This window comes from Phlebotomus papatasi, chromosome 2, assembly GCF_024763615.1.
Source record: "Phlebotomus papatasi isolate M1 chromosome 2, Ppap_2.1, whole genome shotgun sequence".
Lineage (NCBI taxonomy): Eukaryota > Metazoa > Arthropoda > Insecta > Diptera > Psychodidae > Phlebotomus > Phlebotomus papatasi.
Window position 1 is genome coordinate 71,674,603 of NC_077223.1, and position 13,348 is coordinate 71,687,950.

The 13,348-nt window shown below is 35.7% G+C and overlaps 1 protein-coding gene across 1 annotated transcript in view; it reads left to right on the forward strand.

Annotated features, from left to right (window-relative positions):
* LOC129804243 (uncharacterized) overlaps positions 1-12,165 on the forward strand; it is a 38,340-nt gene extending 26,175 nt beyond the window's left edge. Inside the window, exons 3-6 of the mRNA XM_055851382.1 lie at positions 6,379-6,441; positions 6,525-6,708; positions 7,034-8,155; positions 10,410-12,165. Coding sequence (XP_055707357.1) covers positions 6,379-6,441; positions 6,525-6,708; positions 7,034-8,155; positions 10,410-11,446 — 2,406 coding nt within the window. The 3' untranslated portion in view covers positions 11,447-12,165. The remainder of the gene's footprint in view (positions 1-6,378; positions 6,442-6,524; positions 6,709-7,033; positions 8,156-10,409) is intronic.
* The last annotated feature ends 1,183 nt before the right edge of the window (positions 12,166-13,348 follow it).

Consider the following 13,348-nt stretch of genomic DNA (forward strand, 5'->3'; position numbering starts at 1 on the left):
CAAAACGTTTATTACAAAACATATATCCTTGATGACGTATTTCAAAAATCAGCACTTTAGTGGATGTAATTAAATCTCCTACTAATCGCCAATAATCCGTGACAAAACAAAATTGATTAGAAGCCTATAAATTTCTTCTCCAACTATAAATCAACTTATTTCTCAGTCTTTGGTAGATTTTTTTTTCTTAATATTAGAACAAAAGTTCTTGAACAACCTCCCACCTCTTCTTATTCTCCCAGATTTTCGTTTACACTCTGACTGAGAGTTCAAAGTACTGAGAATTTCCCATTGAAACTTAAGTATAATCTATTGTTCATCTCGGAAAAATCCCACATAAAACGCAAACCCTCGTCTAAAGAAGAATGTTGATTTATCCTAACATTGCCAGAGGGTTAAAAATCAGCAATAATATTGAACCAACTTTTCCGTGAAACACACTAACCACTGGGGAGTTTTATTTGGTGTGGTTTGGGGAGTGTGATGGAAAAAACCGTTGGAGAAAAGTATATATACGAAAAAGTTTATACAAGAGGCTGAAGATAATGAAGATAGGAGGGTGGAAAAGCATTTTATCTCGCCTTTTGTGCAACAGTTTAAATTCCATTCCACCAAATTGGTACAATGGTGAAAATTTTCGCTGAAAATTCGTTGCTAAGGGATGAAAAAAAATTCCACACCTCCCCCGGAAAAGTTGTTCTCTGGAGAGGAAATTTTATCATCTTCACACTGATTTCTTCTTCATCGACTCGCATCTTCGTCACTCCCACCCAAAAAAATGCTTCCGTCGTTCTGGCAGAAGAGCAAAAGAGGAAGAGTCTCGACATTTTAGGCGTAACCCAGCAATTTTTATGATTTATAGTGGGAAAATATATTGTATGCGAGTTTGTCTGGCCTGAATGTCTGCTAATAACTGAAAAATGCGGAAAATGTTTTGGAAGTGTGGGTGGATGGGAAATTACACACGTACACACACTTCACAGAGAAATTGCTAAAAGCCTCCCTCAAACGCATGTAATGTCCTCGACAATTCCAGACACATTTCCACCACCTCATTTTCCCATGAGACTACCTCATGGTGAACATTTGTTATTTGTACTTATAGTGCAGTTTAGGCGGTGGATAAAAATCCTGCAAATTTCCTCATAATTTCTCTTTGTGTTTTTGTTTTCCCGCTTTTTTTTGCTTCACTGTCTCAAGAGAGAAAATGTACTTCTGGTGAGAAGTAGGGTGAAAGGAACGTCTATTGACACTTTAAGAACTCGTGTCAGCACCTATTGACACCCTACTCTGTACCATTTGGGATATGAAATTTGAACATACCTGTTTATAGTAAAAGGTATATAACAGAAAAAACGTTATATTACTTATATTTTACTAGATACATTAAATAATTTTCAACATTTTGACAAAAGTGTCAATAGGGGTTCCCTGTCGAACAGACGTTCCTCCGACCCTACGCGTTCAAGTTTTTTTTTAAAGGGCTAAAAAGAATTGCAAAATATTCGTTGGGAGTTTATTTTCCCATAAGATTTAATACACTGAGAAAAAACAGGGTGCGATTAACATTTTTTCCTCATAACTTTAACATCTTTAACACTTTTGAGGTGTAAAAATATATCAACATTTTTTAATGTTAATTTTACACCTTTTTAAGGGTAAAATTAACATAAAGAAAGGTAACTTTAACCCCCAATACACCTAAAAAGGGTAATATTTACACCGATTTTGGATCAATACTGCAGGGTAAAATTAACATTTCCGGAATGTTATTTTAACTTTTTCGGATTTCTTTCAGTGCAGTGTACAGAAAAAAATCTCGTATAAATTTAACATTACTTAACATTAGAAAAGGGTTATTAAAAATGAATCTGTTTGGATAATTATGTTTTAATTATTTATAATCGCAATTTACTAAATAAGAAATAGAAAATAAATAATGACGTACCTTAGATGCGGGTGACTTTGTCCTCCGTGGGCGACTTTGACCCCTACTGTTCGTAAGCTTTTCTTTAGTTCTAAATTTTAAGAATGGTCCTCACCGACTAGACATGGTAGATTTGATCGGTAAAGACCATCATTGAGTGCAAGAATTAAAGAAAAGCTTACAAACAGGAGGTTCGCTATTTTCAAAATTTTAAAATTTAATTCTTAACGCAATCATACGTAAAATTTAGTTTCTTTGTGTAGTTTCGTCATGGATTATTCTGTTATTGAAGCACTCACTGCTCGGCAAAATGGCACTTGGATTGTGCTTATGCTCAAAACAGACTTATGGTTTAAGCCGAGGAACGTCTTTTAGTGGGAAACTGATGGGAATGTAATCTAACCCTTATTTTGATTACAATGACGTTAAGCTGTCTCTCGGCTTAAAACGTAGGTATGTCTAGCATATTGGACTCTATCAGTTGTTATGATGCATGTAACTATGAAAATTGCCCAATTGTACCTTCAGATAATCTCAATAATTCCCTAAAACGATCATTGACTAGAGATTCAGCCCATTTCTCGAGGATTTCTTAAAGTAATCAAGCCATATGGATAAATCTAAGACCTAAAGTCCAAAACTCTTGGATTTGAATATATGCAGGATTTAAGTGTTTCAGACTTATGCCCTAGACACACTTACGACTTAAGCCGAGAGACGGCTTAGTGGAAAATTATAGAAATGCGGTTAAACCATTATTTCGGATATAATTACGCTAAGTCGTCTCTCGGCTAATCCTCAAGTCTGTCAAGGCCCTTACAAAGTATTTGATAATTTAACTTTCTTTTATGAAATAAAATTGCAGTTATTAGATTTTATGGGATTTCAATATAGAAAAAAATTTAAGCGAATTTATAATAAGGAATCTAAGATAACTTTACTTAGGGGAAAATGAGGCTATCTTGAAAACGCAATTTTTTACATACTTCGAAAGAAAGCTATAGGGTAGACGGGGGTATTATCGATCAGTTAAGGTATAATGATCAATTTTAACAGACAAAAAACCATATATATATATTCGTATTTTTCAAGTGAATACTTGTTATAGTCAATCTTGCAGATGTCCTCTACAAGATCGACCACTCACATTCTTGATATATTTATTTTGGAGTGTTTTAAAACACGAAAAACTTTTCGAAGTGCCTTTGCATGTAATATCGATCAGCTGATGGTATTATCGATCAGTCAATGTTTATAATATCGATCAAGGAAAAAATGGGTTTTACACGTACCATCAGGGAATGTGAATATGTATTTTATATTTTCCGATAAAATAAAAAAAATAGATAATTCAAATACTCAGCTTTAATTTCTGAAAGGAACAATCAAAATATTTTAATACTTCACAAAATTGTTTGGAGTTTTCAACTTCCTGCACAAGATTTGCACACTGTCTAGAAGTTGATGCTTGGTAATTGGATGATCCACAGTAGCCCGTGAAAGGACCCAAGCTTCCAGCGATTCCTCGTGTTCTCTTGAAAGGACTGCAGAAGCGCCGATACGTCTTTCTTCCGGACTGGTTTCCTTCACCTTCCCATGCAGTGTTCCGTACGGCACATTGTATATCCGAGCTGCCTCTCTAATGCTAATTCCATTCCTGGCATTGTCAAGGGCTTTTGCCATTTCATCATCCTGGTATTGAAGGCGTTTTTTTGGTGTTTTTACTGAAGAAGAAAGTGATCGATATTCCATACATCAGAATTTGAGATTATCGATCACAGAAAATCTCTTATTACGCTCAACTAACAGTACTTACCTATAAATAGCCTTACCTATAAATATAAGCTTCAATCCTTAATTGGTTTACAATATCTGTACCAATTTTTGGAATGGCTAATATTGTAATTTTGTGAACACATTTTTAAAAATAACTTTTCTTGTGAAAATATTACCAGAAAAATTGTGAAATCTTTTTATTTGACGTCGTGAAACATAAAATAATTAAACAATCATATAAATTAAAGTTCATGTAGAAACATTATTTTTTTATCCATCAATTGGAAGAGATGTCGATATTACAAGAATCGCTTGATCGATATTAGGAGCGTTTTGGTAATACCAGCGACTACCCTATTTATCCATAATTTAATTTAGATCCACAATTTTTTTGTCTATCTACATGTCAAAGCCCAGCTTCTTTTAAAAATATGTAAAAAATAGCGTTTTCAATGTGGCACCACCTTCTCCTATTGATAATTTTCATAACTTATTGCAAGTATTTATGACAATTACCTATATCATTATTAAAATGCTTCTTGGATAACTTCGGATGACGATTCCTGTTTCTATATCAATTCTATATTTATGCTCATTTTGTAGGGTTGACTCAAACAATTGCTTATAGGAAGAAAATAAGAATCTCACATAAATAGGGGTAGAAACCCGGCAAGTGGAATCATCGTTGTGACTCCCTATTTTACCATAATGCAATGAAAATCACCCTCTTATTTGGGGGCTGGAAATCAGTGGAGACGTCTTCACTGTCGTCAATTGTGGGAGCATGGCATTTTTTCCCTCTCAGACTGACGCCAATTTTACGACCGTTTTCCACCCTTGAACCTTACTCATTTTACATTTTTTTCGTGCTTTAGAGTTCCCGGAAAAACGAGACAATGCTTTTTCCTCTTTAAAAAAAAAGAGAAGAAATCGTGGTGGAAAGGAATTTTTCTATAGAAAATTTTCTATTTGTGACATATATATTTGTGCCTCGTATTCTTGGAAAGATTTATTGCGGAAAATACCTATTAACGTTCGTTCTTGCCAAGGCAAGAGAACTTCTCATTTTTCCACGCCAGGGCTCTTTCACCTGGATGCCCTCCACTCTCACCAATTTAGGTGGATAAAAGGTGGCTTCCTAATTGGATTCTTCATCAACTCACCATCCTATCCTTAGGTGCTTATACACTGCTGATGAGATGGGAAAATGCCTGAGCAAAACTCCCCTTGATTTATACATACAAGAAATTCTCATGGGCAAGGCTCATTGAAAATTTCTTGCCAATTAATTAGTGATGCTGTTGAGACTCTACTACCCAGGTGCAGAGTTAAAGAAGAACAACAAGTTTTGGAACAAGATGGCACAAACTTATTGAGCCGTATTAGAAGTTTTGTTGTGTGAAATTGAGAAAATTCTTAAGAGAAATCTATTAAAGTTTTCCCAATGATTTTCTTTGGAGTTGCGGCCAAAGTTGGAAGTATATATCTTTACAATATTTCCACCTTCTGTGTTTTTGCTCCTTTACCCATCTCTTTGCCGCATCACCCTATAAACACTGGAAAATGATTCAAAATCCCTCTGGGGTGGTTATTGCTTCATATGACTCCGTCTGCACGTCTGAATAATTTTCCACTTTCACACATTAATGTGAAACCCCTCAAGACGCAGCAGGACGGGATGGATTTGGGTAATGGTTTAGGGGGAGGCAGTGGATGTTGGATTCGTGTGGAAAACAAGAAACTTTCCCATATCCTCCCATGTCAGAGTACGAATAAGATATCTTGAGATTAAAGTTTTGCATTCAAAACTCTTCATCCCACACTTCCACTCAAATATATATTTCCAATCTAATCCCTCACGATTTATTCCTCTTCATGAGAATGATGCTAATCGACTTGGTGGTTGGGGAGGTGAAAATGGATCAACAACTTTCCAATTTGGTAACTCAAGGAACAATTCATTGTGATTTTAACCGACAGTATCTCTTAGGGAGTTAATTTATGACTCTTTATTGTTTAATTAACCATAACAAAATAGAATTAGAGCTTTCATCTGCAATGGCAATTCAATAGAAATTTGTGAAAACTTAAAATAGTTTACTCACAAAAGCTCATTTTCCGTTGGATAAAGTTTTTATATGAAGTTTTCAAAGTTTTGAATATACTTCAAAGTGACATCTGTCAAATTTAAAATTTTAAAATAACCAACACAGTAAGAGAGGAAACAAGAAACGGATGTATCGATTACACAAACCTCCCCTGTAAAAATCGCAATTTCCTCTAAAAGTTACCTTTTCTTATTTTGGTGGAAACGACCCACTTTCTCAACAATGTCTCCTAAACATTACGAATAAATTTTCAATACATTTTCTCGGGGACTTGTTCTTTTCCACAAGCAAAGTCGCTTGTGATTTACGACATTTTCCCCAGCAACACTAAAATCTCCTGAGTGAACTTCCGAAAGCGTTTCAGTCAAGATTATATTCCATGAGAAAATGGAGTGTCCCATCCGACATGATTTGAATAAATAAATCATCGCTAAATGGCAGATTATCAGCATCCATAATGGGGATCTCCATATGGGTATAGAGATTTCTTTTGGGAGAACTTGAGTGGGTGGGAAATTTTCAGCAAGCTTTATATCTTAACACTCTTGTCTACTTTCTATTTTGCAGCTAATGTTGACGGGATTGTGTGTTATCAGTTTAGCTAAAAGACGCAATCGCTACAGTTACTTGGTAAATATACATCAAGTTCCAAATTGATGTGGAAAACTTCTAGTGTACTTCTTCTCACCACATGCTCCATTATCCTATTGCAGATTAAATTAACAGGAGCCTGTGCATTAGCTTCAGCTCTCACGTGTGCCCTGGTGACCGTGACGACAACTGTTCTCCACATGAGTCGCCTTCAGGCGCTACGGGAGTGTGAGTATCAGGCGAAGACTCGCACGTGCACTTGCTACTCAGTAGTACTGGACTCTCCAGTTGAAGAAGTGGATGAAGGTGAGTCTGGTTTCTTAAGCTTTGAACTACATTACTTTAATCTGGTGGCAGCCATAATCCCGAAAGCCAAAATCCCGAATTTTTAAAATCCTGAAAGGGATGAAATTATATGGAGGAAAATGTTTAGAATAATTTTCCAAGACACAGAAGATTTCCCTTTGCCTCCAGCAAGCGCGAGTGAAATCGCGGGAGTATCTATCTATGACACTTTTAAGAATTCGGGATTTTGGCTTTCGGGATTTTGGCCCATTCGGGATTTTGGCTTTCGGGATTTTGACCGGGCCCCTTTAATCGGATACTAAAATGATGTGCCTTTTAACTTCAGGAGTCCGGTTTGTCTTTGAAGCAGCGTCTGATTGCGGCATCGTTCACGGATCCCTATACTCTTGCCTTCGGGCAGTATTTGGCCTATCTGTAGCTGGAGTCCTTGTATCAGTTTTTACATGCATGCTTGGCTACCAGTTACTCTGTCACGAACGCAAGAATATGTACTGGGAACAGTTGGAACTTCGCTGTCGATCTCTCTATACAGGTCAGCCCCCACCTCCAGGTGTTCCTCCTGGAGCAGGACCTTCAATTATCGGTACTCCTCGTGGAGGTCCGTGTCGATGCTGCGAACAATGCCATTCCCATCGTGGTGCAATGCCTTCAGCTTACCCTTGGGACGGGGATGCTCGATTTTGGACACCCGGACAAGCAGGAAACTTCTATTCACCCAATCCGGGTGGGGATGAGCTTGTGGGTGGTGTGAGGACTTTGGGTCAAGTACCAGGTCAGAGAAATCGCGCACCAGGCGGATGGAGTTGGCCTCGAATGCCATGGCAGCGAAATGAACCACAACGCTTCCGACAGACACCTTCAAGTCCAGACTCTCAATACGGTTTCAGCAACACACCTGCCGTGGAAGCTAATCAGAATAATCCTGCGGCAAATGGTGGATATAGTGTTATTGGAGGACCTCCATATGGAGTATGGGGTCCTCCACCACCCTACAGTGATCCCAACAGTCCCGCACGACGGGGACGGTATCAGTACATTCATCCTAATGCTTGTCAGCAAATCATAGAGCCGCAGCAACAACCAAATCTGGCCATTTTAGAATGTCACCAGCATAGTTCTTCCACAGACAGTCATTCAATGGAACCATTCTGTCCACAGCAACAAGCCCACCGCAATTTGCTGAAGCGACAGACTCAAGCGACAGCTTTCAAGACCAAGGACAACTATGAAAATACTCCGTCAGATAGCGACGGGCCAAGGGATCGCTTTTCCAATACTCTACCCGTGAGGAAAACAAAGAAAAGGGTGGAAATGGGCGCTAAGAGTATTGGTCCGAATCAACCAGTTACGAGGATCAATATTCAGAATGTTTTCAGTGGTCAACCGCAGGACCTTATGCATGCCAGTGAAAATGAATACCATGAACCAGGAGCTTCTACTTCGGCAGGTGAGAGGTTTAACATTTTTACGAAATATATTTAGGTTCTAAAGTTTAGGTAAAATCAAATCTATAACTAAAAATCGAGCTTATGTAATGAATACCCTGCAAAAGTGTTTTATAAGCGTGTAAACTTTATCTGAGTGATGTATTTATTTTTTAAGGTATTTTGTGATGTTAATATTTAGTTTATATTGTTTGCTTCTGGTTTCAGTCATATTATACTTTTAGATCAAAGATCTGGGTAATGGAGTACAGGGAGAGTAAAAAAGAACTAACCAAAGTAAATTTGATTTTATCGATTTTAGTTTAAATCTCACAAAGTTTTTGCATTTTGATGTTGTGATTAAAGATCTAAATAACGAGGTTCAAGAAATACAAAATTTAAAAGCTTAGGAAGTTTATCAAGTTAACACTAAACCTACCAAAACACGGTCAAATTGAACAGTTTCAAATTAATAGGGGAGACTGGGGCAAAAAGTCACAAAACGGATATTTCAGTTTTTTTACAAGCTACTCGAGCGCTTCAAAAATTTCTAATTAGCGCAGTTTTTTTTAGGAAATTTACCGCTCCACAACTTTGTGAAAGTAATTTTCCTCTATTTCGTAAGGAAATACGTTTATCAAGCCAATTTCTAAAAGGTAATTTTGTGACCATTCTCAAAAATGCTGGGGCAAATAGTACCAGACATTGGGTATTATCATATTTTGATTCGCTTCATTAAAGGCTTCCGTAAATTTGAAAATATACCTAGAGGACATATTTTCATAGAAAATTTATTCATCTACACCTTTGTAAAACACCGTTTTCTCTGTGAGAAAAATGAGAAAACGAGAAAAGCGCTTTTCAAGCTATTTTAGAAAAAACACACAAAAGACTGCAAATCGTTTGACCAATGCAAACAACAAGCGGCGAGAACATCAGAAATTGCTTCGCTTTTTTGTCACTTTTTGCTCTATACCTTTTGTTACTTTTTACCCCAAGTGGCCATTTTTAATAAAAGGATTTCTGGATAAAAGAACCTTTATGAGATTCTAAAATAGATACCGGATTCGTATTCAAAAAATCCAAATTATTTAGAAAGTATTCACCAGTGCATTAATTTTGGAAAATAAGTTGGTAATAATTATTATCTTCTGCAAGGAAATTATTTCAAAAATAGGGCTAAAAATTTCGATATTTTTTATTTTCTAAATTCCTTGTTTGAATTCTAAGAAACTTACGACATTGAAGAAGGTCTATGGAGGCTATCTATAGAAAAAAATTAAGCCGCTATCTTTTTTACCTTGGAAGATAATGAATTTTAAATTTTTCGATTTGTGACTTTTTGCCCCAGTCTCCCCTACATATTTAAACGGTACAATGTCGCTATCAAACTTTATAAATTTCTTAAAATATGCATGTAATATATTTTTCAGTGTTTAAATTTTAATTTCTTACTCTTTTCCGAGACAAATTTGTTCAGTATCCTACCCTCCCGCTGTTTGTAATTTGACCAAAAAATGAGCAAAAACGTTCGGTAGGTTTAGTGTTAAGAAAGTCAAGATAATTTGACAGTCTTACTACTGAAATTTATTACATTATATTAGATGAAAAATCTTTTCTATTTTCCTTTTTAAACTGTACGACCTCAGCCATATGCAAGCTACAAGGCTTTCAAAAATCTTAATTTCTTTTATATCATGTTTAGATCGTTTAGATGTTTAGTAACTTTTTAGATAGTAAGGACTTGTTAAATCAAGACATTGCGTCAAAGAACCTATATTTTGCGAAATCTAAATGTAAAGAAACCTTTTCTGATTAAAGTTTTGAAAATTTTAATCCAATCTTGATTACCTTACAAACCTAGATTCAACGAACTTACAACATGCAGATGTTTCAATCTAGGATTTTAAGAACCGGTCAAGAAAGTGTTGAACCACGTCATAAAGATCGTAATCAAACAGTCATTTTGCGAAACATATCTGACTTTTTTGACTGGTTACTGGTTAATATATTTTAGAAAGATAATTGTGTCTCATTGCTTAAAAGGATTGTTGTACGAGGTAATTGGTTTTGTCTATGGCTAAATTTCCGATTAACCAGATAATCGACAAACGAAATAAACAGTTACCAGTAACCAGTTGCGACTGATTACGTTCAAGAATTTGACTTCTGGATTAAGATTTTTCGATCTAAGAACTTGAAATCAATCGATTTTACTAAACATAATGATCATGGATTTTAGAAAACTAATCAATTTTACCATCGTTTTTTAAACAGATCCGGGCCAATTACCTAATACAAGCCACGCCAAGACTAGGCGCATCAAGACTGGGGTTGAGAATACGGGCTTTCAGACTCAAGTGGACCCTTCTATGGTTGAAAATCACGAGAATAGTGGGAGTGGAAGTGGAAATGGAATGAAGGCTCTTGAACCAACGGAATCCGAAGTATATTTCGCTGATGTTAGCAGTTGCTGCAATATTTCCGTGAAGAATGACAACTACTACGAAGATGCTAATCAAAGACGGAAGGAATTGAAGGAGGCTAAGGAAGATCCTGAAGACTATTTGGTGCAACGATTTGGAAAACGTGAAACTAGTATTCGGAGTCGTTTGCCCTTCCCACAGATGATACCCGAAGACTATGTTGAGAAACGCATGGTGGTGGCTCCACCAAGACCTTCCTTGATGCACAAAGATATATCCCGACAAAGCATGTGTTCCGCGGATTCGGGCGAAAAGACTGATTTTACTGATCTCTCCCCGGCCACACCGAGTTCTAACTTTAGCGGAGCTTTAGTGGCACCGGGAACGAGTACAGGAAGCGCCTACAGAGACTTTGCTGAGTCTTCCACGACGAATTTCGTTGCATCCTTCCCGTATTCGTCAAATGAACAGAGTCAGGAGGCACATAGGAGGTCGACAAAAAACCTCCAACAGGATGTTTTTCTAGCACCTGATGCCCAGTACGAGATAATCAAGGAGACCAATCAATTTGAAAATACACCATTGACACTGGGGTATGATCATCATCATGCAGAAATGGGAAATTATTCCAAACAGCCACACTTTCACAAACCAAAATCTCCCAAGAATCTCAATATAACACCCATCAAGAGACAGAATATTGGCACAAATATCAGTGCAATCATCCAAAATTTAGGTGGAAGTGATGTTGGATTGCTCTATCCTGACAATAGGAGGGAATCGGACTTGCTAGAAGTTGGTAGTGGAGGTCCTGATATCCAGCAATCAGCCATCATTGGAAAATCCGACAGTGACTGGAATTCCGATCACGGCGATCGACGATTGTGAAAGGAGATTTTTGTGTGAGCAACCTCTAAGTTAGAGATAGTTAATGAAGAAATTACTGAATTGTAGGTAGTAAATGTGATTTTTGTCACAAAGTCCCCCCATGCAAGTTTTCCTAAAACATCCATCCCCCTATAATCAACCTCAAAATGTGTACAGAATGAAAATTACTCTGTTTCAGAACTTTGTTATAAGAAAATTTACTGAAATTCTCTATTATAGTGCTTGTTATTGAATGGTTCAAACATTTTCCAAGATAATTTCACCAATTTGATGGGCTAAGCTAAAGTCTTGCTACTCGTAAACCCATTCCTTCTCCTATTTCGACTGGAAGGAATAAAAATCAATGGGGGAAATATGTGAAGACGAAAAAACACCCCAGACGGACAATAATAAATTAACCATTGAAATAGGTGAAGTTTCAGAAGCAAAAAAATCCATTAGTGTATTTTTCTAGTTGAATGGAAATGGAAGAAAACAAAATGAAAAGAAGAATATGAAATGAAAATTGAGTTTTCACCTCAAGTTTGTCGTTTTGTTCACTTCAATGTTTGTTGGACTCTCTTCTAATTGTTTACGTGATTTCCGTAAAAAGTAGACAATTTAAATTGAAAAAATATACATTAGTACAATTGTTTTTTTTATAATTACTTCAGTTTCTTAAACATTCGTTTGACTTCTACCAAAGCAAAACCTAGTTTTGCTCAATTTAAACTGAAAGATCAATAGGGGGGAAGTGGGGTACCTTTGATATTGGGATTTTTAACTAATTTTTAAATAAAATTGAGCTTTATCGTGATATAATTTAGCTTCATAATCTGTTTGTGCAGCTAAATTATATCACGATAGGGCTCAATTTTATTTAAAAATAGGTGAAAAATCCCAATTTCAAAGGTGCTCCACTTCCCCCTACTGTTTACCCATATGCTTTAATTCGGTATAAAAAAATTAATTAATTCATCTTTATATTTTTTGAATTTTTATTCTAGAATAGATGACAATTTTGAGAAAATAATGTATAGAAAATTCAGTCCAACTCTGTCCACAAAAAAGGTGAAATATTCGCAAAGAAAAACAAACCCAATTTCTCCCGCCTAGACAAAAAAGCGTTTCTTCTGTTATATTCTTGTACATAAAGAATCCACACAAGACAGAAAAAAATAGTAGAAATAATAATTGGATGTACTGAAGAGAATAAAGAAGAAAAATAAAAATAGTAAAAGAATAATTGAATTTTTTTTCTAACACTAATTTCTGGTCATTACCGACAATTCCAGGTGTATTATTTTTTTTTCACGAAAAAAACTTGTTGTGACTGTGACATTTAGTGGAAATTGAATTTTCTCAAATGTATTTTTCGTGGTCTTCTCTTCCCATCTCTTCCATTTTTTTTCTTTGTGATACAGCGAAAATTGGCAAGGAAATTGGCAGGTCACAGAGCTTCTCTTTTAGAATTGCTTGTATGTTGCTCGAGCTCTTGAGAAGAAAACCATTTATATAATTTTTGGATATTTAATTAACTTTAAAAAAAATTTAATTAAATTTAAAAGCAATTAAAAAATTCTAAGTTTTGTGTTTATGACAAATTTTTAATGTTCGTTATATTAAAAAGCTTCAATAAAAATTCAAATTCTTTAGATTCAAAAATAATAAATATTTTTTTTAATGATTTTAAAGTCAAAACTTCATTTCATAAAAAGCTGATAAAATTCTTAAACGAAACGAACAAAGTCTTTATTTCGCCATTTCAGCGTATTCCAAAACAATATTTTTTGAAAAATTAAAAAAATATTTTAACCGTTTTTTTTTTAATATAATATTTAGAAATTCTCCTGGCGAACATTCAATGAAACGTTGAGCAAATTTCTATTTATTTGAAAGGTTTGTTGTTCTCGATTAATTCCG